This window comes from Micromesistius poutassou (genome assembly GCF_964030765.1).
Source record: "Micromesistius poutassou genome assembly, chromosome: 3".
Taxonomy (NCBI): Eukaryota; Metazoa; Chordata; class Actinopteri; order Gadiformes; family Gadidae; genus Micromesistius; species Micromesistius poutassou.
This window is the reverse complement of record NC_140273.1, coordinates 5,645,881-5,670,377: the sequence shown is the minus strand read 5'-3', so window position 1 is coordinate 5,670,377 and position 24,497 is coordinate 5,645,881. Positions and strand designations below refer to the sequence as shown.

Here is a 24,497-nt window from a genome sequence, read left to right as displayed (position 1 = left end):
GTCTGACCTCGGTAGGCGGCACTGTTGGACGGTCAGCTACGTTATTAGTCACTGGTTCTGTCATGCATTAGAAGATTTGTCAGCATGTCACATGAACATGTCAACAGAAATACTAAACACACACACTTCTTATGAGCTCAAACCTGTTTTTAATATTTGAAAATAATGTTTGTTTTATACAAAAGTCGAGGTGCTCAATACAGTAGACCCTGTGTGTCTGAAACAACAATCCCTTCTATCTTATAGATGTACATCTCTATCTATATTCCAGCTCTACAGTATTTGACAAAACAAGTTGTTCATTTGAAGTTGCGTTTCAACACATGAACACATAAAACCCCCAGCCTAGACAGTTTGAACGCCAACAGTCGGCCTGTATAATGGAAACAAGAGTTAACAGTGAAGTGCACCGGCCTCTTCTGGACGAGGGTAAACACAGCAAGACGCCAGCCAATCCTTCTCTCTAGAGAAGCTGGCCTGTTCAGTAAGTGTTGAGGCGTTGCACTGATACCAGACAGTGCCACTACAGTGGAAGCACCCAGCCACGCCACCTACATCTCCTTGAGGAAGTGTTCAGGTGTAGAGGTTAGAGGTGACGGCTCAGAGTCTCTCTCAAGTCTTGGTTTTCCTTGTTAAAAAAAGACAATGGCTTTGTGTTTGCATTTCTTCATGTTCTTCAGTGTTGTTCCGTCTTGTGCTTCTTGCTCAGACTGTTTGGAACCAGCTAAGGAATCAAACCTGCAAACTGATTGGTTGGCTCAGCTGGCCTGCCAGAAGATGTTTGGACCGCAGCAGGACACCAGACGCCGTGATTGGTCAGATAACGATGTCCACTCCTGGGACCACTCCTGCCTCCTCTTCCTCACTCTTCTGCCCCCCCAACCAGCCTGCTGAAAAGAGACTGGTCGTTCTGGAGCAAGGCAGCCGGGGCGTCGAACTCCACCACCTTCCCAGCATGCATCACCAGCACGCGGTCTGAGTCCATGATGGTGTTGATCCTGGGTGGAGGACACAGAACGCCATTTTTGAGCCTGAGGGAAACCAAGCTAACGTGAGCCTGAACAAGACAAGGTGCTGGGCTATTTATAGATGTCAGAAACTCTCTATTAAAGTTTAACCAGGATACAATGGTGCGTGTGTTCGCACCATTGCGAACACACGCACCATTGTGCGTGTGTTCGCAATGGTGTTCGCTCGCACACAAGCACATTATTTCCATACACTTACTGTATGTAGACAAAGGAAAGGTGCAGCTGATTCTGATGTGCAGCTGATTATTGTTATTTGCCAATAGTAGGCCTCCTTATGTAAGCTAAACATATGGCTCCAGGCTTCCGACCGTCAACAATTTAGTCATTTAGCAAACATCACTCAAAAGTGATGCACAGTGAGTTCAAATACAGAGCATTAAGGAGCAGTTAGGGGTGAGACAGTGAGGTCAGATACATGCCATTGTGGAGCAGGTATGGGTTAGACAGTGAGTTCAGATACAGAGCATTATGGAGCAGGTAGGGGTTTGGCAGTGAGGTCAGATACATGTCATTATGGAGCAGGTATGGGTTAGACATGTGTATAATGTATACAGTATGAGACAATGTATGTACAATGTATGTAAGCAGACCCACTGCCGGTCAAAGTGAAGGGTGTTACTCCCGAGAGAATCGACGGGAGAATCTGGGAGCCGACAGCAGGAAAGGTGTAACATAATAATAAAAAATATTTTTTAAACCATTCAGTGAACAAAAGGCAATAGGCTGATTATCGATTAGGGTGCGGGTGCCACTCAATGACATGCAAACGTAGACCGAAGAGTCATCAACACACCCACTCAACTGGTGTGAAATGCCGACATCCTACTGCTCATTCACATATAAGGTAATTAGCATTTCCTGCGGAGAACATAGGGGTAGTATTTTTTCAGGAGGTCCAACGTCAGGATATGTCATTCACATATACGGCACCTCCGTAGAATAGACAGAACAGACGGATGCACGTCCATATGTGAAAGCAGCTCATGCATGTACAGCCCTACCTGTGTGCGATGGTCAGGACCGTCTTGTCTCTGAACTTGTCTCTGATGGTCTCCTGCAGCAGTCGGTCTGTCTGCTGGTCTACACTGGCTGTGGCCTCGTCTATACACAGAACCTGCAGAACCAGAACCAATTCAACACACCAGGTCAGTACACAGAACCAGAACCAATACAACCCACCAGGTCAGTACCAAGAACCTGCAGAACCAGAACCAATACAACACACCAGGTCAGTGCATAGAACCTGCAGAACCAAAACAAACCTACAGATCAGAACCTACAGAAACAGAACCAGGTCTTTCCACAGAATCTGCAGGCCAGTACAACGTCAATACAAACAACCTACAAAACCAGCTCAATACACAGAGCTGAAAAGAACATGCAAGAACACAGGAGAACATGGTAGAACACAGAGGAACATGGGAGAATATTGGAGAACACAGAAGGACATGGTAGAACATGGTAGAACATGGGCCAGGCTCCACTTGTTCATGGTTCATGTCTTTGGTATGGAGCTGTGTGGTGACACCATGAGGTCAGGTCTTACGTTGGCCTGGGTCAGCAGAGCTCTGGCCAGACAGAGCAGCTGCCTTTGGCCCAGGGACAGACAGCTTCCCCGGTCCCCCACCTCTGCATCCAGACCACCTGGAACACACACATATACACATATACATACATGCAGACACACACACACACACACACACACACACACACATACACTTTATATATGTATGTGTATAAGAGTGTAAGCGGGCTACTAATGAAACCATCCACTTGTAGACATTGTCTCAAGTGCTTATCGGACTGTAAATAATAACCAGCGCATCTCCATCAGACGTTAGCCGATGGTCTGGAGATAGGGGGGCAGCTTCCTTTAGGAAGCATACAGCTAGACTCTGGATAATCGGGGTCTGAAATCATACCCTCAGAGCTTGGAGTCCAACCCCCTATTCTGCCCACATAACAATAACACTCTAATAAACACTAGTATACTACCACGACACTATCCTTCTATCTGTGGTGAGGTTATATGGTGCTGTCTGCAGTAGTGCCCCCTTACCCATTCTGGACACCAGCTGCTCCAGGTGACAGTGTTGCAGGGCGGCCAGCAGGCTGCAGTCGGGATGGCGTCCGCAGGGGTCCAGGTTCTCCCTCACACTCCCGCTGAACAGGAAGGGGTCCTGGGGGATGATGGCCAGCCGGGACCTGCAGGGAGCGCAACCAGCACGTACAATGTTAAGCCTAGCCTAGGGCAGTCTAGCATAGCCTGTCCTAGGTCTAGCCTAGCATAATTTACTATAGCCTAGCCTACAATAGTAAAGCCAGCACAAGCCTAGAATATTGTACTGAAGTCTATTTTAGCATACCAGCATCCCCTAGCATAGTATAGCCTAGCATAGCGTAGCCTTTCCTAGCAAAGTATATCATATTAAAGTATAGCCTAATCCTTATAACCTAGCCTGGCTAACTATAGCCTATTGTAGCATACTCTAGAATAGCCTATGATAGAAAAGTATATCATAGCCTAAACAATCTTTACCTAGCATACACTAGCACATCCTAGCATAATATATCCTATTAAAGCATACCTACCTACCTTACCTAAGTGTAGCCTTGCATAGCCAAGTGTAGCCTTGCCTTACCTATGCTTACCTAGCATAAACTATCCATCCAGCGCATCCAGCATTATATAGCCTATTATTGCCAGCCCTATTGTAGATTATCCTAGCCTAGCGTGGCCTAAGCTATCACATCACTGCCCACCACCAGCAGACCCCATCAGCTACCTGAGCTGGGCCAGGTCCAGGGTGCTGATGTCCAGGCCGTCCAGCAGGATGGCTCCCTGGTTCAGCTCCACCAGGCGGAACAGGGCCAGGAACAGGCTGGACTTGCCAGAGCCGGTGCGCCCCACGACACCCACCTTCTCCCCAGGGTGCACAAGCAGTGTGACCCCGTCCAGGGCGTTGGTCAGACCCTCCCTGTAGCACAACACCGCCCCACTGAACTCTAGCTGGCCCCGCTCCGGCCACGACGCTGGGACCTGCACCAGGACATACACTATGAGGAGGGTTCTAGTTCCTAGTTCCTTTTTTTCCAAACTAAAATACACTAACAAACCAAGTACGATATGTGGTTGAAGTGGTGACGGTGGTGGTGGTGGTGGTGATGTTTTGGTGGAGGTGGGGTTGATATAGTGGTGGTGTTGATGGTGGTGATAGTGTTAGTGGTGGTGGTGTTGATAGGGGTGGTGGTGGTAGTGATGGTGATGATGGTGGCAGTGTTAGTGGTGGTGATGTTTTGGTGGAGGTGGGGTTGATAGTGGTGGTGTTGATGGTGGTGATAGTGTTAGTGGTGGTGGTGTTGACAGGGGTGGTGGTGGTAGTGATGGTGATGATGGTGGCAGTGTTAGTGGTGGTGGTGGTGATGTTTTGGTGGAGGTGGGGTTGATATAGTGGTGGTGTTGATGGTGGTGGTAGTGTTAGTGGTGGTGGTGGTGGTGTTGACAGGGGTGGTGGTGGTGGTAGTGATGGTGATGATGGTGGCAGTGTTAGTGGTGGTGGTGGTGGTAGTGGTGGTGGTGATGTTTTGGTGGAGGTGGGGTTGATATAGTGGTGGTGTTGATGGTGGTGGTGGTGATGGTGTTGGACCTGGGGGTTGTGGTCCTGGGGTTCGGTGGGCAGGCCGGTGGAGTACTCCTCTGTCCGCTCCACGCTCACCATCTGCATCTCTGTCTGGGTGAAGCTGAAGATCAGCCCTGACAGCAGGCCGGTGACGGACAGCGAGTAGGAGAGAGAGAGACCCACAAGACCTAGTACACACACACACACACACACACACACACACACACACACACACACACACACACACACACACACACACACACACACACACACACACACACACACACACACACACACACACACACACACACACAGGGTCTGTTATTCAACAGGCCCTTTTACCCAAAGCATCTCACAGGCTTCAGACGCAGGTCGTTAAGGAGCTTGGATCAGGAGAAGGCGAGAATGGAACCAGCAACCCTGCAGGAACCATGACGACCTTGTGCTCACCTGGGTCTACAGAGCCGTAGCGGTGCTGGAGGACAGCGATGGTGCTGATGCCGGTAACCAGGGCGACCCCGACCAACTGCAGGCGGATGTCCAGCCACTGCATGGCGGCGTTGCTTAGGAACAAGCAGCGCTGGTTGTGGTCCAGGCGCCTCACGCTCTCCTCCTCAAACCTGCGGTCCAAAACACATGCAGGAGATCAGCCCATCAGCAGCCTCCAGGGGCGGACGAACAAGGAATCCCTGGACCAAGAGCAGCTCTAGCGCATCCCTGGTAGGAGGGTCCCTCCTCTGTCTTCCTTCTTCAGGTGTCTTCCCTCTGGGTTCATTGTCTATCTTTTTTTGCGTAGGCCTACAACCCATTTATTTTGTAGAAATTCCATAATTTGTACTACTCTTATTGTGTATCTTGTATTTTTATAGAATTGCTGCTATCTTAATCTTCTACGGTCCTTCTCTAATAATACCGGAGCATACCTGACAGAGGCGTGTCCTACCAGAAGGAGAGGGGGCGTGGCCTCACCTGGCGGAGGCATGGCCTACCAGGAGGAGAGGGGGCGTGGCCTCACCTGGCGGAGGCGTGGCTAGCCCGGATGGTGGCCAGGCCGCTCAGCGTCTCGGAGAAGTGCGAGTAGAGGGGCGACAGTGTGACGCTGCTGAGGCGCTTGAGCTCGCGGGACGAGTGGCGGTAGAAGCGCTGGGTGCGGTGGTAGAGGAGGGCCAGGGGCAGCAGGGCCACCAGCACCCAGGGGAGGCTCCAGGCCATGACGGCCAGCGTGCCCGCCAGGCTGAACACGTTGGCCAGCAGGATGTTGAGCACGAAGGGCAGGCCGTCGTCCACGCCCGACACGTCCGAGGAGAAGCGGTTGAGGATGCGCCCCGTCGGGGTGGTGTCGAAGAAACCCACGGTGGCCTGGGAGGAGACGGAGGAGAGAGGCTGGTTGAGGTGACGGTGCGATAGCCGGGAATGGACCCCTTGGAGTGCCCTGCTCGTGGTGAAGCGAGGGCAGTGGTGAGGAGGACGATGCTCTGATTGAACTGTAGCCGTACCCAGACAGCTAGCTTAGCTCTTTCATAAAACACAGGCCGCTCCCCACGGGACCTACGACGGCGATGACCTCATCACCTGGAGGACGCGGCCCAGCAGGCGGTCGTGTACGACGGTGGCGGCGCGGATGGCGCCGTAGGCGAAGAGGAAGGCCCGCGCGGCCGTGAAGAGGGTGTTGGCGGAGGCGATGGAGGCGTACACCGTCAGGTAGAACTTCACGTCCGAGCTGATGTTGGAGAAGGGGGAGGCTGACGGGGAACACAGGGGGGCCCTGGAGGAGGTCCAGATGTTATCAGAACATTAATGAAGCCATGAACAGGATCTAAGGACGTTGTCACAGAGGGATGTGTCCATCACACACAAATGTTGCATTTCAGAAGAAATCTCAAAGTCAGCTGGTCAACTCAAGTCTTGATCAGACTCATGATTGTAGGGGTGTGGTCTGATAATAAACGCAAAATTACAATAATTCAGTAGATGCTTGATGCTCCCATGAACTTATTACCTAACTGTGATAACAAAAAAGCACTTCCATGATCTACAAGTGTAGAGTATAAGTGTTCCTATTGGACCAGTAAGTACCAGCCGCAGAGACTGTAACTCTAGTCACTACGTCTTTCTGCATAAATGCTACGGTACTGATCTGCAAACCAACTCCAGGTAACCCACGTCAGTCCCCCAGGAGAGAACAGCAGCAGGTGGGGTGAGGTGAAGGCCTCTGGGTAGGAACCATTGCTCCATGTGGAACCGTTGTTCCTCAGCTCTGATATCCAGTGGGACAGCCACCAGTCGGACACGTTCTTAGAGGCTGCGGGAGAGAGGAATGCAACTGTTGTTTGGTACTCACCCACTATCCAAATATGACAAGTTGTTACAAAATGTTTCTGTAAACTAAAGGGTTAACCACATCAATGGTACACTTGATAGTAACATTGCATGTCTGATAGTCTCATTAAAAGTTTTGTTCTACAATTCATACAATCAAGATTTATCACATTGACTGCAGTACACTTTAAAAATGTGTTGGTCACATCGCAATTCGGATAAAAAAATGGAAGTCCTGGCTTTATATCACACAACCAATCAAAATGTAATTGTTTTAATGTTTTAGTTTAGTTCAACTGTGTCAGTTGATCCTTTAAAGTAGGACTCCTTTCTAATGACAGCACAGCTGTGGTTCCTGCAGGGCCTTGGAAGTTAGTTTCCATGTTTTTAACTCTTCCTTTTGGTCAGTTCAATCCCATTATATCTTTTAGGAGAGTAGTGGACAGGTGTGGTCCGTACCTTGCATGAGGAGCAGGGACAATAGGATGGTTGTGGCCAGGGCTCCTCCCACCGCCCGCCAGTAAGCCCGGTACACCGCCCACGCCAGCCCCCCCACCTCCTTACGCTCCTCCCCCGACCGGTCTTCGTCCTCCTCCTCCACCAGCTTCTCCTCCACCTCCAAACTGGGAACCCCCTCCTCCAGCTCCTCCTCAACATCACCTGGCACCCCAACCCAGCAGAGGACAGAACAGACAGTGTGAGGCTCTTAGTAAATCTGTTGTTGCTGTTGTGGTTATTAATTAGGTATTGATTGTAGGAAACAGTGCAGTCAGTCTGTCACTGATCAGTTTGGTTGAGGAATAACTGAATTGCTCACAAGTTGAGTGGAGGATCTAATGTTAAAGTGATGATAAGGTGCTAAAGATTCTGGTGCTAGTGATGGTGATGATAGAGGTGATAAAGGTGCTGGTGCTAGTAATGGTGATGATAGATGTGATAAAGATGCTGGTGCTAGTGATGGAGACAAAGGGCTGAAGGTTACCTTTCTGCTTGGTGTTGCGGTCGTTCTTGTGCTGTTTTGGAACCGCCTCCACCAGGGGCAGGATTTCCAATGGCGTACCTGTGATGACATCACCAGGTGGTTAAAGCTAGGGTAGGGTATGCTTCTAAAATTTAGTTTAGAAGCTTTTTTTTTTTCTTCATATTTGTTGAAATTATCTTTACATCCCACAGAAATCAATAAATCAAAAGCTCGGACCAAAAAATTATCTGTGGCTGTCACAGGCCTATCCAATCATTACACAAAGCTTCCACAAGGCTAGGCAGACCTAATGCTAGAGTAAGCAAGCTAGTCGGGTGTTTTTAGGGAGTGGCTTTGGTGGGAGGCCAAAATTTTGGGGGTGTGGGTGTGATTTTTTTGATTGGATACTTTCAAGGTCTATGTTGCGTGGCTGGTTTCTCCAAATTGCCAACCCTAGCTTTAAGGATGGATTCTGAGACCTAATATTCTATCCACTACTAACCTCGCTATGCTTGTGTTCAGACTCCTAGTGAAGTCATAGAGGCACAGTATAACCACATATCTCCCTGTCTGTCTTCAGCGGCCAGTGAAGTGAGACGACAAGTGAGGTGCAGTACAACATCGTGTCTACCTGTCTTGACGATGGTCCCGTTGTCCATGAGGACCACCAGGTCTGCCCGCTCCACAAACTCTATGCGGTGAGTGCAAAGGATTCTGGTCTTTCCCCGCAGGATCCCCATGATGCATTTCTGCATCAGGTGCTGAGCCACCTGGGCGTCCACGGCCGCCAGCGGGTCATCCAGCAGGTAGATGTCCTTCTCCTGATTGGACAATGTAGACCATGGGACTAAGCATTTAAAAGGAGGTAATGAGTAGTAGAAGTGCTACTGAGTGAGACTTCTGGAGGCCCTCCCCTTCTGGAACATCTCACAAGCTGACTAGCAGTAGCACTGATCTGTGATGATCTCAAGGTCTGAACACACTTTGTTGAGATGTACCATTGTTGTGGGATTCAGAAAGCACTGAATGTGATTAATCTACTGTAACTGTTGGGAGTACAATAATAAATAATACAACTTTTTTTGGTTACTAACCTTGTTCTTATGATTCCTTAAGCTACTCTGCACTCAGTACAGTTGTCACTTTTGACCCATTGACTCATAGGGTGTTACAGTGAACTCCTGATACATTGACTCATAGGCTCTTACAGTGAACTCAGATATATTTACATGACACTCGAGTGACTCTTAGGGTGTTAGAGTGAACTCAGATACATCACTGAACACAACACAGAACCTTTTGGCTAAGGATCAAACACCCTTACCACACTATCTTCCCATGTGTTGCAGTACTGTGCTGTAGGACTATTGGCTGGTGAGGCGGTACTGACCATGTAGACGGCTCTGGCCAGCGCCAGGCGCGCCTTCTGCCCCCCGCTGAGGGTCACTCCATTCTCGCCCACCTCCGTCAGGTCTCCCTGGGGCAGCACCTGCCAGGACAAGACAACTGTAATTGCCACTGTCATTGACTGGCACCTGCAACCACTTTCAACATCATCCCGCCTCTACCAACCAGCTCATCCGATTCCACCAATCGCCTCATCAGTTCCCAGCAAGGGGAGGCCTACCACACATGTAAAAGCCAGTTTTGATAGGCTAGCTCGCTCTCTCTCTCCTTTTGGTCTACCGAGGGTAAACCTGTTTACGTTCTCTGGAGAGTTTGGAGGATTACTAGATATATATATATATATATATCCTTTGAGATATATATATATATATATATACTTATTATATTATACATATTGTCACCGAGTTTCCCTTCTCCCCCTGCTTGCATTGTGTGAACCGTGTGTTAGACGTTAGCGTGTGTAAGGAGATAGGTGGAGATAGAGCAGACAAACATGGGACCAACATCAGACCGACATAAGATGAACATGTGAAGAACAAGGGTACGGAATGAGAATAACATGAGACAGACACATCAGACCGACATGAGACGAACATGTGAATAACATGCGAATAACATTAGAGGGTGGCCGTCTTACGTTGAGGTCATCGGAGAGTGCGCAGGCCTCCACGACCGCCTGGTAGAACACAGAGTTGTACTTCCTGCCAAACAGGATGTTGTCGCGCACCGTAGCATGCTGGATCCAGGGCTCCTGGGCGGCCAGACCGAAGCCGGCCTCTTGGCCAACCACGTAGACTGCCCCACTCAGCCTAGGGGGTAGAGCTAGAGGTCAGTGGTCCATATCAGAACAGCTCACTAGAGGTTTTCTGTTTCAGAGGACACATCACTGTGTCCTCACGGTGTTGTCAGTCTCATGTACTGCAGCCTACCTGGTCAGTTCTCCAGTAATGGCTGCCAGTAAGGAACTCTTCCCACAGCCCACCTTCCCCACCACCGCCACCAGAGAGCCCTGCAACACACCACATCACTGAGATCGCTGTGTGTGTGTGTGTGTGTGTGTGTGTGTGTGTGTGTGTGTGTGTGTGTGTGTGTGTGTACCTTAGGTATGCTGAGGTCCATGCCATGCAGCAGAAGGCTCCCACTGCCGGCTCCAGAGCCCTCATCTCTCTCAGACCCAGGCGGGTCTGACCCCTCAGACCCCAGCCAGGAAAAGGACCCCTCGCTCAGCAGAACTGACGTCTGCGGGTCCTCTGGAGCTGCTGAAGAAACACACACACACACACACACACACACACACACACCAAGTTTAACTTGAACTATCTACATATGAAGGGTTAAAAACAGATAAAACCTTTTTTACCCACAGGTGAAGGGTTAAAACATAGAGTTCTTTCTGAACAATCCCATGAGCATTGCCACTTTCATTTCCCTGTACTATCGTGTATGTGCATGTGACAAATCCATTTTGTGAACTGCTGAGCCTACCCAGGCTGTAGTAGGCCTGCAGGTCCTGGTTGGGAAGCTGGAGGAAGCGCTGGATCCTCTCCAGGGAGACGTAGGCCTCCAGCACCCCGTTGAGCACCCAGGGGAAGCAGTTCAGGGGCAGGATGAGCATGCCCACCAGGGCCAGCGTGGTGAACACCTGCAGGGGTCCGCATAAGCATGGTTACACTAAAACTGGCATCACCATGGTTACAGCACAACCAGCTTCACACATCACCGTGGTTAGAGCACAACCAGCATCTGTTGACGGACTACCTTAGTGGCGGTGAGCTGGTGTCCCAGCAGCACGTAGGTGAGGAAGGTGAGGATGGAGACGACCACAGGCAGCGCGGCCCAGGTGTACACGCACACGGCGTCCAGGTACTTGATGGTCTTCAGGTGAGACAGCTCACGTTGGCGGCAGTCGGAGATCTTGTGGGCGAAGTGGGGCTCCCAGGTGTAGAACTTGACGACGCGAACACCGAACAGCACCTCGGTGACCAGCTGGGGGCGGGGGACACGTACAGACTCAGGACCACCACAACAACAACACATCAGTACCCTGACCTCTGGGAGAGCCAACCTGATCTGCAGGTTCGGCCCTCTCAGGTGGTGAGACAGAGGAAAGGTGCTATTCCCTCTGCATGGGTTAGTAGCGTGCGACCTGCCCTTTCGGTGTGGCGGGACCTCACCTTGACACGGCTGTCCTTGTAGCGGAGCATGTGCTTGTTGTTGTCCAGGATACGGGAGGCCAGCAGCTTGTTTAGGGGCACGAGGAGCAGGGCCACGGCCAGCCCCCCCAGGAAGGCAATGCCCACCTGCAGGTGCAGCAGGTAGAGGGCGATGGAGAACTGCACGGGCAGACTCCACAGCTCGTGGAAGCTGTTGCAGAAGTTGACGACGCGGTCTGTGTCGGTGCTCATCAGGTTGACCACCTCGCCGAGGGCGAAGCGGGCCAGCCCCACCCTGCCCACCCGCAGCGCCTTGCCGTAGATCGCCGTGACGACGGCCGCGCGTGCCGACAACGCCACCTTGGCCACATGAAAGCTGTAGAGGTTCCTGAGGAAGGCAGAGAGCAGCGAGCTGGAGAAGAGCCCCAGGGTGACCAGAGCCCCCCGACTCAGTGGGGCGTCTGGGTCCTCCATGAAGCCCACCAGCTGGCCGAGAAGCAGGGGGCCGGCGAATCCCAGCAGGTTCCCCACCAGCTTTAGCACACCCAGGGCGTAATACCACCACCCAAAGGCCCGGTGCAGCACTCCCAAGAGACGCACGTCCCTGCCCAGCTCTGGCAGCGCCTCCTCGTCAGGGGAGGTCCGGCTGCCCGCCAGGAGGTTCCTGCTGACGGGTTGGGGCCACTCCCCTCCTCCTTCTGTCCCTCCCCCTCTCGCCCCAGCTGACGCCCCCTGCTGGCTGGCCTGCCAGCACCTGGAGAAGTGCCGCGTCACCAAGGCGGTGCGGAGCGCCTGGGGCAGGTGGTAGACGTGGCTCAGCCCGTCCAGCTGCCCGCGGCGGCCGCGCTCCAGCAGCGGGTCCAGCCAGCGGTATAACAGACGGGAGAAGCAGCCGCTCCCGTCCTCCGCCACCATGGCGCCCGTATCGGGGTAGACGCTCTCTGGCGGGCCACCGTCATCCACGCCGCTGTTGATCTGTAGATCATAAGCGGTGCCGCTGTGGACGCATGGGAAGGCCCACGCTAGGAGGTACGCGACCAGAGGGAGCGTCCGGGCCGCGGCGAGCACGAAGCGAGTCAGTCTGAGCGGCCGGGTCGGGTCCAGAGCAGTGCTGGCGCCCGCCACCAGGATGAACACCAGGTTGGGCACGGAGAGCAGAACCAGCAGAACCAGCAGCGTGGGGCCCCGTCTGTGGCTCCACACCGCCGACACCTGGAGAGCCAGGGAGGCAGCGAGGTGGAGCAACCAGGCCAGGAGGGCACAGCCGTCGGCCAGGCAGTCCAGGTACAGGTGGACCTGGCGCTGGAGACCCACCAGCACCAGGTCTCCAGCGAAGAGGAGGACCACCAGCAGAGCCGAGGCCAGCCTGAGGGTCCAGCCATACTGAAGGATGGGGCTGCGTCTGGGAGGGATCAACATATCAGGAACAAGGACCAATTTGTTCACACCGAGGAGCTGGGGTAGCTGCCTTTGACTACAGTATAGAAGCTCTTTAATCCATCATTTTGCCATTAGGGCCTTTACATTTGCTGAATATTATTGTTAATGATACTGTTATCACATCTAGCATTTTATGCCACTGGTTTTACTGATCCGTTATTTGTCTTGGGATGCCACAGACAAGTTTACACATTGTGGGTCATAATAAATGAATGAATTAATTACTCTTACCCCCCCCCCACCCGTCAACAATCCCGTCCGCCCGCAACCCAACTCCCCCCACCCCTCCGTCAACAATCCCGTCCGCCCGCAATCCAACACAACAATCCCGTCCGCCCGCAATCCAACACAACAATCCCGTCCGCCCGCAACTCAATTTATAATTTATAAAAACTTATAAAAACTCAACGCAACTTATAAATTATAAGACTCTACAGAGTCTCACTCCGGCCAAAAACCAAAAGTTGCCAACCCTGCAGGGGGGCACCACACATTGCTACCTGGTCTGTGGGAAACACTGAATGCATTTGATGATGATAAACAAAATACCAGCATAGAGCACGATTGTGAACATTTACAATCATGTCAATTTACAATAGGCAAAATGTGTTGGCGTCGGCCGACTCATTTAAATTAGGATATTAATGCTGCGCGCCTCCTCTTTGCAACGGAATTTAAGACATTAAATAATTTAATTTGTTGTACGCGTTGTCATGCACGCAGGCTGCCACTCTGTCTGCTATGCCCCAATCTTCAACGGCGGCTTGCAGGACGTTAGCCATGTATTCCGCTGTGCCTCTCTGGCATTGAGCGGGTCTACAGGATCGCACTCTGCACAACCCAGTTAGTGAAAAAGTGAACGGCCACGGTCACGTATGACTCCGTAGTCAACGCTGTCCAAGCATCGTGGTGATGGCAACTTTCTCCGCTAAGCAGTTTTTTTTTTTTTTCAATATTGTATCTCTCCGGTAAAATTGTCCGATTGAAATTTGCTAATAATCTGTCTAATAATATATAATAGTATAATAATAGTCTGCTGACACAGCTCCTCTTATTAAGGCAACCTGGTCTCACAGAAATCCGTGAAATGAGTAGGTCTACGTCCCGTTTACAAAAACTAATGCCCATAAAATGTTCGAATATTAAGGGCTGCCCAATATTCGTTCGAATATAATATATATATTTTTAATATTCGAATTATATTCGAATAACGAAGTTCGGAGTCAAAGCCCTCTTACCGTGGGATGCTCAGGTAGAATGCGCTGCAGACGGCTAGGCCACTGTGGGGCAAGACACCCAGAACCAGCTGGTTGAAGCAGGGCACGATGGTTCCGTTCTGCCAAACGGGGAACGGGTCCCCGGCGTCGGTACCACAGAGACCCGCAATCACCTCAGCTGGGTCGAAACCCCCCATTCCAATTCCTTTATCGGCCTAACATGCTCACAGACAGCATGAACTACACATTGACCAGTGAACAGCACTTGTGTACACTATATGTACACAGCGAGGGTACTCTTTGGGTTCTCAGGAGACTGTTGAAGAACATTGACCATGTAGCTAGTAACAACAACATGGGCTGTTACTTCGTCTTAACAGCACCAGAAAGGATAGATACATATACATAACAACCGTGCTGTATGTACTTACTCAAAAAGACAGAGCAAGAGTGAAATTAAATACTTCTGGAAAAGGTTTCCTACGGAGGTGCCATGATTTATTTTTGCTTTTGTTCATGTTTTATCTCTTCGGTTCTGGGCATGTAATATTCAGAGCTCATGGGTGAGAACCGGCGTGCTCATACTAATGTGGTAATGGCTGATTGTAACAGCTCAAATTATAAATATATTATACAATGACACATAAATAATATATAAATAGATAAATAGAACTTTGACACCGGTGGGTTGTTTACCTCCGGGAGGAAGCAAAGTCGATGCTTGATGACGCATAAGTTTCTTTTCAAAGTAAATGCCCCTCGTTTAACGTAACAAATACGTTATGACTCCACCACTTAAAAGTAGTAAATATTGTAGTCTTTGAAATATAAAACTTTTTATTTTATTTTATTTATTTAACAAGTAATAATTAAGCAGTATTTTCTTTTAAATAGGATTTAGGTCTGTTAACATATACATGTTTCTGTTTGAAATATTGCTCTAATATTACATCCATTACTAATATTGGTAGATATGTTTAGAAAGTTTCAGAAATCATGCACACATTTACTGCAATGTGTGTGCACATTTATATTAATTTGGGGTTAGGTTAAGGTTATTTCATTCTGGTAGTTGTATGGAACAAGCAAATTAAACATGACAAGCTGCCAGGATGGTTTCATCAGTTTTATTGAGTTGTGTCAAACATAACCCAAGGGAAGAGAGGCCTTACTTCCTGTCCTCCAACCTCAGCCCTCTGTTGAACACAAAGTACTCATTTATATTTTAAACCTTTTTTCTCAGTGGGCAATGCCACAGTTTAACATAGCAGTAACATAAGGTGATCAAAAAATAAAGATACATTTTACAATCGCTCTTCCTGGGAATTTCACAAAACTGCACGGCCGTCACGCTGAAGACATTCCTAGCTTTCCCAGGCGCTCGAGGAGGAAGAGGGCTTGTCTGGGGTCCGAGGAGGTGTGTATGTACAAGTGGACAGTGAAACACAAGTTTGTTTTGTGTGCGCGTGTGTGTGTGTGTTCACAGGTTCTTGGTTTTGATGTGCGTTTTGGAATGCTTGGCGAGATGGTCGCTCCTCATGAAGCGCTTCTGGCACTGGTTGCACTCAAACCGCTTCACGCCTGTGGAGGGATTCACAACACATTACAATATAGAATAACTGTGGTACATTACATCACACATCTGTTCATAATATAGAATGTATATGATATATAAAAAAACATTAAACACCTGATAATAACAAAGAACATATACGATGTATAAAAATAAGGGTACACATTGTGGGCATACATTGAGTGTGTGTGACCCAAGTGGGAATCAAACCCCAACAGGAGCAGTTTGCATTGCATACGAGTGTACAGGAGACTGTTTTCCCCATGTATTTCCAGGACACTGAGATCCAACTAAGAAAAACAGATTTATTTTGGGAGTAAATGGCCCCATTTAGTAAATATGACTCCATTTTGATGATATATTTTATTGTGTTGCCGATCCAGTGTTTGTAATATTGTGTTATATATTGATCAGGTTGTGTGTGTGTGTGCAGGCATGTCTAACAATACTAGCTGCATTGTAAACTGTTTGCGTGTCTATAACAATACTAACAGCACTGTCACCTGTGTGAATGTGTTATAACAATACTAACAGCACTGTTACCTGTGTGCATGTGTTATAACAATACTAACAGCACTGTTACCTGTGTGCATGTGTTATAACAATACTAACAGCACTGTCACCTGTGTGCATGTGTTATAACAATACTAACAGCACTGTCACCTTTGTGTGTGTGTGTTATAACAATACTAACAGCACTGTCACCTGTGTGTGTGTGTGTGTGTTATAACAATACTAACAGCACTGTCACCTTTGTGTGTATGTTATAACAATACTAACAGCACTGTCACCTTTGTGCGTGTGTGTTTCATAACAATACTAATTGCACCATTATCTCTTTCTATACCAATACTGACAGCCATGTTACCCACCTGAGTGTACAGTTACCAGTGTGTACGGTTACCTGTGTGTGTGCGTGCGTGTCTCTGCAGCTCATCGCTGCGTGTGAACCTCTTGTCACAGATGTTGCAGAGGAACGGCCGCTCCCCGGTGTGCAGGCCCACGTGTGCCCTGAGCAGAGATGTCTTCCTGAACGTCTTCTCACAGCCGGGGAAGTGGCAGATGTGCTTCCTCTTGCTCAGCATTCCTGGCCTGGGGACGCAGACACACAGGACTAAGGACACATACACGTACACGTCCTATCAACACACATAAGCTCTTAGTTTGAAATTGGAACACACAGCCGTGAAGTAAGGGTGCATGCGCCTTTACTTTGAAATCAGCTCAACCCACACACACCCTTTTCTTTTTTAATCGTAAAAAACGAACCGCTATGGAAGAAGGAATTTTTGGTCGTGATGTTAAGCATCCCAGGATTACAACGTTTTGTTAGTAGTCACTCTCTTATAGGCTATTGTTTTTTGTGTTTTTTCTTATGTGAGGCACTTTGTAAAACAAGACACTTTAAGGTGCAATACAAATAGTACTATTATTAGTATAAGTATGACTCATTGTTCACGAGCCATTCCCAGGGGGCTGAAGGAGGGGCCATGAACTGTCACCAGGCTTATGATCGCTGTTGAAAGTGTGTGTGAACCTCGTTTCATCTCGACCTCAAGAGAGACTGAAAATTAAATGTGTTTGGGGCTGACAGCTCTACTAAGGAGGGGAGGTGCTATCCCCATGGTTACAAGTAGGAATAAAAAAAAGAGGAATTTTTTGCTTAAAAAAAATAATTTAAGCAGACCTTGAAGGCCAATGTTAAACCACACAAAGTATAAAATATTTACAGAATCGTAATGCATATCATACCGACTCAATTGAAATATCGTATTGGGAGATCTGTGCCATTTCCCGTCACCAGTTATGAGCGGGACCCGAGTTCAGAGCAGAGCAGGACGTTCACAAACCGGTTGATTGAGACCAGCAACAACAAAGGATTTTACACCCGTTTCTTAGAAATCCCTTTCTTTAGTAGCATTGACCAAACTGCAGATAGCCTTGTTCAATATAAATGGAGTCAGACCAGTTTAAAACCCCCAAAAAGCTTTTGGGTTTACTGGCCCTTCAAATGTGTGCCCATTTTCATATTTCGACGTTTGCCCCGGGCCCGGCCCCTACTTGCCTCTTGTCTGCTTCCTTGCAGTTAGGACAGGTGCAGGTGACTCGCTTCTTCCTGGGCTGAGCTGGCACCCCCGGTCCCTGCAGACCCCCGCCCTGCAGCCCCCCACCCTGCCGCCCTGGGAGAGAGACAGAGAGACAGAGTCCCAGTTCACGCAAAGACTCAGAGGAGGTCATGAGTCTCATCGCGTTTACAGTCTACAGAAACGCCAAAGGGGGGTTGGGGGGGAGGTGGGCTGCTGTCTAACGTTGGGGGGGGGGGGGGGGGGGGCTTGTTAGTGCAATAGACTACAGACTCTGTACTACATTCAACAATTATTTATTAAACACTAAATATTAAATAATAATAATAATAATATATAATTAATAAATAGGCAGCTTTTCAAAATAACACCTGGAACAAAAACAGTGAAATAGTTTGTGCAATTTTAACTATAAAACTATTTCAAAATAAAGTGCTAAACAACATTGTCAAAATAACAAACAAGAACAGTCAATGAAAAATAAATCAACCATCTGCATAATGATCTCAAAAATGCTTCATTTACGATTTAAGAGATTCAAAACGCTTGTGTACACAGGTCCAAAGAGACAAAGACGAGACAGCGACGGAGACAGGGAGAGTGGGATAGAGAGAATTGGAGATGGAGTGTAAGGAGTAACAAGTAAGTAAAGGATTTTCCCTGGGTCTGAATCAGCCTTTGGTATGGCAAATTTAGCTAAAAAATTGTTTTAAAGTCGATTATTAATATTATCACCATCAATCCTTGATGCCGTTTTTCTAAAGCCCCGTAAAAGTAGCATTGGCCTTAGGTTATCTTTAATAATAATCCAGTTATATCTTGGGATACAGGGGTCCGACACTGGCCTAAAATGAAGCATTTGCTGCCGGATGCCTAGCTCCACACTCATCCTTTTCACTCACAACTCTTCTTACATCGCAGAATCAAAGCTTCTGTGCAGCCCAAAGAGAGATTATACAATGGTATTCATATTTAGTCAAAGTGAATTGTCCATTAAGACTTGACTTTTGATTGGATCCCACTACAATAAATACACGTCCTTCCTCGCCACTCGTAACCAGCCAGAGGATCGCACCTTTCATAAATAATCCAGACACACACTGTAATATCTGTTAAACCATTTATTCTCTCTCTCAATATGTTTATATAGATATGTATATACAATAATACAGCATGACCATGGAACGGTCTAACTCAGTGTTTATCCAAAGCTTTGTTATGACAGCTTCTGGGCTACAGGGGATCTCCTCAGTATTGGGGTTTTGGTTCTACGGCATACAATACACCCATCAGGCCGGGTGTATAACTTTGTTTTGTTCATATTTTACATATTTAAGTCCAGAAATCAGCTCACTTCATATTTAGCTTGAAAACAAAACAAAAACAAAAACGTATTTCAGATCGATATCGATAGATCGATAGAACGGAAACGAAAATTGGCATTGTGCCATTCCTGGTTAGAGCGGATTAAACGTTCCATAGACTAAACAGGGTATTGAGTTTGAACGGTTGCTGTTTTAAACTGTACTGCACTACAATAGGAAGGATTGCATTTGAATCCATCACTTCCTTTGTGTTTAACATCAACTAAAGCGTGCACCTGGGGCTAACGATTCAGAACCTGCATGAGACCCCCCAGGGAGGGTCTGGTCACCAACACTCACCGCCGGGGTTGGGGGCTGCGACACCCTGCACATGCACCCCGTTGATGGTGACGGTGTGGCCGGGGGCCATGGCCTCGGCAGGGGGCCCCCCCACCAGGGCGGTCTTGGCCAGGATCCGCTTCATGCGAGCTCCGCCCAGATGGTTCTTGGAGCGCTTTCGGAGCCGGAACTGGGGGAGGGGCCAGGGAGTATAACAGTTATTAGGGATTTGAAACATTCTTTGGATTCATGAGAGTATCAGACGTCTTTGCCTCCATTATGCCTGCAACATCAGGTTGACTCCAAAAATAAAGTTTGTATTAAAAAAAAGTAGAACGTATACATTTCCATTCAGTAAATATGAACTGAATGGAAATACATATCATAGCCGCAGTACAAAAAAAAACATAGTGATGAGTATGCTGCACTGGAGCGTTGTTTGTGGAAATTTAAAAAAAAACTAAATATATAAAATATATATATTAATACATAAATAAGATCGAATATATATTAATACAAGAATAAGATCGCTTTTGTGCTGTTAAGATTTGTGTTGTTAAGGAGGTTTACCAGTGTTTGGTGTTTGGGCAGGGACACCGGCAGGATGGGCGTGGCCGCCTGCCTCTGAGGGACCTGGGGGAGAGTGGCTGAGGCGGCTTGGACCACCTTCAGGGCCTGCTGGGCGATCTGGATGTGGCTTAGCTGGGAAATAATATACATTCATCGTCAACCATGGTTGTTTACTATTTTATTATTTTTTTTGTTTTAAAGGTGTGTGCTAGACCTAATTTAATTTGTTTAAGGTTACCTTAAAGGTTTGTAGGAGAAAGGTAACCTGTGTTAAAGAGGTTTACCTGTGTTTGAGAGGCCGTCTGCCTCTGTGGGACCTGGGGGAGTAAGGCAGAGGAGGCCTGGACCACCTTCAGGGCCTGCTGGGGGAGTGAGAAGGCCTGGACCATCTTCAGAGTCTGCTGGGGGAGCGAGGCACTCTGGACCACCTTCAGAGTCTGCTGGGGGAGCGAGCAGGCCTGAACCCCCTTCAGGGTCTGCTGGGGGATCTGGACCATCTGCGACTCCTGTTTGGGCTGGACCAGCTGGACCTGCTGCACCATGCCCGGCTGCCCAGGGCTCTGCACGATGAACAGGTTCTTACCGGCCTGCAGACAGCCAGGAGGAATCAGGACGTTAAAGGGGTCATGTTATGCTTTTTCGGAGTTTCTCTTTGCTGTAGTGTGATCTATGCCATTTTTATCCATGTTAACAGTCTTTTAATTAAGACAAACAAAAACAACACCCGAGCCAGGGGAATTAATTGCGCCCATCTAGAACACCCACCATTAACAGCCTGAACATCTGGTTTCCAGGTCAGCATTTACTGGTGCTAGAATCTGCCGTCAGACGACGCCTTTAAGCAAAGCTGTTTACAGCGGTTGCCGCTGGAGTCCGGTAAGCTCTATCTCCACGTCGAGAAAATTCTGTACTCGAAAGCAAATTCTCTTTAGATGGACTTCCCATAGAAGATGACGTGAAGAATAAGTGGTTTCAATACATTTTGACCACCATCCCCTGCAGTACGGCCCTGCCTTGCATTAAGTTTTCTTCATATTATAGAGGAACCTGTATGCTGTATGCTGCAGGAATTTCACATGAATTAGTCCATACGGATGGGGCAGTTCCCACTTCGATGGCCCAACCTGGACCAGCTTCTCTTCCAGAGTTAGCTTCTCTGAGTGTTCACAAGTCTGTCGTAGCCGAGCTGTACACCAAGTGTGAAAGATACCTGTTCATTTTGAGTAATGTTTTGGTTAGACAGTGGTTAGTCAGCTGTAGTCCGTGGCTAACTTTCTAGCTCACGATATTTGAACGTAATGTTACTGTTATGTTATTAGGCCTTGGTCGTCGTCACGGCAAACATTCAATACGACCAAAATTACTCAACATTTTCATCAAAACAATAACTTTCCTATGCGTCAAAATGGATCATTGACTTTTGACTTTCTACAATTGTAGGTTGTACTTGCCGTGTAATAGCCTACAATGAAAATGCAGACCGCAAGTTACAAGATCTCTAGGACAAGCTGTCTTCAAGGTCATGTTGCCCAAGTCAAGGAAGGGGAAATGCACCACACAGCCAATCAAAACCGACCCTACATACATTAAGTTGTAAAGAAAAGAAAAAATGTTTGTTACCCACAGAAAAACACAAATAATTTATATAATTATTGCCAACATGTTGTATATGGAACTAAGAAAAGTACTGTAACACAAAGTGACTAATAGACGGCTCGCTCCGATTAGGGTTGTGCAATTAATCGAATTTTGATCACGATTTCGATTCTTGGGTCAAACGATCTCCAAATTAATAAAATCGAGTTGGAACGACTCTTTTGAAAAGAAAAATAATAATATATATTTTTTTTTTGGGATTCTGAAGTTCAAGACAAGTTAAATGCATTTTATTTTCTAACTCAAAAAGAATCGTTTGAAGAATCGTGATTTCAATCTTGACCAAAAAATCGTGATTCTCATTTTTTCCAAAATCGAGCAGCCCTAGCTCCGATTGTTTGGCCTGACTTTGTGATTCTCGGTTAGACTTGTCCTCCAACAGGTACGGCTGAAATTAAGTCAATGATACCAGCAATGTTTACAACTTCTGCGGGTTTGTGAGATCGCAGACAGATGCGCAAAGTGTTTTATCAATCACAACAGAGTGGGACAGCTGACTATATAGCTGACTTGGCTATACGGGAGGGCTTAAAGTGTAATTCCAACAAAAATTGAACCCAGGGTCTTTTTCAGCATGAAAACACATAAAATAAGCCCTCCAGACACTTTTTTTTGTTGATCAACGAGTATAGAGTTAAATGTGTTAAATGTGTGTAGAGTTTTAAGTTAAATGTGTTGCCTCCTCTATTATAGTATTTATGGTAGCCGGTAATCAACTTGTGTGGACTTCCTGTAAACATGGACCTACCAGCACAGAATAAACTCCCGCTACGCTAACTAAGTTGTTGATGCTTCCTTTTATGTGTAGGGACCCTAGTCATGCTACTGCAGAGGTTTTGTGCTATTTTGCACCAGTGGCTGTTAGCGTTGCTCCGGGCAAGCTCTATACTCTTTGATCAATGAAAAGAGGTGTCTGGAGGGCCTATATTATGTGTTTTCCTATAGAAAAAGACCCTGGGTTCAATTTTTGCCGGAATTACACTTTAAAGCGACCGGGTTAAAAAACTGCATTTTTTCAGAGGCTGAAAGCGGTTTTGCAGAAATTGTGTGAGAATAATAAGGTGTATTTTTAGCATCAAGGCATGGAACTCTATTCTAGTAGTACCCCCAAATCAAATTATTAACCCCCAAAATGCATATTATGGGCCTTTTAATAGAAGATGATTATCTGAAGGGACTTCTTCTGTTTCTATGCTACGTTTGGTGCGGCCCATCAGCTGGTATCTTAAGGAACCAAAAATATTGACAACGAAATGGCTGTGTACTCATAGTCTGGCAAACTGCTTCCCAATTTCATTTATTTAAAAGGACATTGCACATTAATCAACATTTCTGTAAATGTGCCAGTGTTAGCCAGCAAGCAAATTTTCCACTGTAGTCCTTTGGCAAGATGTTAAGCTAGGCACAGGATAATAGTAATAGTTCATATCTTACAGGTCAAAATATGTATGCAGGCCTGATACTGTCCTTCGTTCATTCACTTGGTATTGTTGACCAAGTGCAGGCAGTGGTGTATTTGGGGCCATGTGGGAAGTGTGGCTGTTTCGACTGAGCTGTAACACCCTGCACTGATGGACCACAGGCGGAAATTGGGTCATGAGTTGTATCCGGTTAACTGGATTACGGTAACGCAATTTTCGTTCCCTTACTTCCTATGGACTGTGTACGTCAGAAGAAGAAAAAAATTGAGACATTGAAAGCAAACTGAGCATATCCTGCCCTATTATGGCGAGGTGCGTGTGTGTGTATAAGACCAGTACCCGAATATCCCCCGATGATTTAACTGTTTCTCACCCTAGAGAGGCACATGATTCGTTGTGTATTTCGGAGCCTTTAGTAGAGTGCACTATACTCGTCCATCACAAAACATGAAAGACACAGCTATGTGCAATTGACTTGTACATAGCGGTGTCTTTCATTCTGTCGTTCAGCACGCCGTATCAAATACAGCTGAACTTCCCTTCTCAACAAAGTACTTTTTTTACACGTTCCTGTTAATGTTGGCACTGCAGTCTTACCAGGAGAGTGTTATGGAAAGGTCCACATCTGGACAGTCCTCCCTGCTCATCCGTCGGGTCGTCCATCGCTAAGCGGGACTTGTTGCCTTCCCTTCTGGCTGCAGCCTCCGGGTTTCCCTCTCCCACTGACGACGCGGTGTTCTCGCCAACCATCCGTTTGAGGGTCGATTTCATAGACGCAAACGTAAGTGTTGTGCAAGCAGTGAGTGCCAATTGTTTGTCATTCATATCAAGACCAGCCGTGTCCAATAACTTGAACGCCAAAAGGGCATCTGAAAGTATCATGTCGAACTTGCGTATCCGGTTGTATCTCTGTTCGAAATCCACAATGTAATCCGCCATTGAAATGCCTACGTCTCTATAAATACGATCAAAATCCGTGTATGCGTCGTACGCCCGATCATTCTCCTCTCTTAGGTAAACAGAGTCCAACTCTTTTAAAAGGGTGGACACGCCATCTTCCTTCTTCAAATCCTCCGCGGGTATTTCCAGCGCGGTGTCCCTGGCTCTGCCGCTGAGCGACAGCGTCACGGCTAGCGCCTGCTTGGTCTTCTCTAGGTCCGTCATGTGTGTCCATATCTCCACCTCATTTCTCCAGCTGTCGTATTTCTTCTCGTCGAACAAAGGCGGCACGCTATAGTTGGCAGCCATCCTCTGCTACCATTTGAATCTCAATAGTGAGTCCTTATTCGTGCATAACTCGGGGAAGTGTTAGCTTCGTCTACAGAGTGACTTGAGTCTAGGGGCGGATGTGCAGTCAGTTGGCATCCGGTCAGCCCATCTGGGCCCTCCGATTTCCGCTGTC

At 47.7% G+C, this 24,497-nt stretch overlaps 2 protein-coding genes across 3 annotated transcripts; both read right to left on the bottom strand.

The window, feature by feature from the left end:
* Positions 1-143: 143 nt before the first annotated feature.
* abcc10 (ATP-binding cassette, sub-family C (CFTR/MRP), member 10) lies at positions 144-14,836 on the bottom strand. Of its 2 annotated transcripts, none has more exons than XM_084465027.1 (21): positions 14,170-14,836; positions 11,513-12,893; positions 11,097-11,324; positions 10,824-10,980; positions 10,437-10,597; positions 10,268-10,347; positions 9,976-10,147; positions 9,322-9,420; positions 8,563-8,752; positions 7,953-8,030; positions 7,430-7,630; positions 6,815-6,953; positions 6,224-6,416; positions 5,667-6,010; positions 5,102-5,271; positions 4,679-4,839; positions 3,818-4,071; positions 3,091-3,236; positions 2,578-2,675; positions 2,033-2,145; positions 144-998 (listed from the first exon to the last, which is right to left on the bottom strand). In XM_084465027.1, the coding sequence occupies exons 1-21, from the start codon at positions 14,343-14,345 to the stop codon at positions 863-865; spliced, it is 4,677 nt and encodes a 1,558-aa protein (XP_084321153.1). In that variant the 5' UTR covers positions 14,346-14,836; the 3' UTR covers positions 144-862. The 2 variants fall into 2 exon arrangements, with proteins under 2 accessions (XP_084321153.1, XP_084321154.1); XM_084465028.1 differs by having other exon boundaries at positions 10,437-10,594.
* Positions 14,837-15,261: 425 nt separating this feature from the next.
* On the bottom strand, positions 15,262-24,429 carry LOC311340402 (uncharacterized protein). The gene is made up of 7 exons (XM_084465308.1): positions 23,693-24,429; positions 20,303-20,605; positions 20,019-20,150; positions 19,470-19,638; positions 17,787-17,901; positions 16,626-16,813; positions 15,262-15,729 (listed from the first exon to the last, which is right to left on the bottom strand). The coding sequence occupies exons 1-7, from the start codon at positions 24,341-24,343 to the stop codon at positions 15,629-15,631; spliced, it is 1,659 nt and encodes a 552-aa protein (XP_084321434.1). The 5' UTR covers positions 24,344-24,429; the 3' UTR covers positions 15,262-15,628.
* Positions 24,430-24,497: the final 68 nt, after the last annotated feature.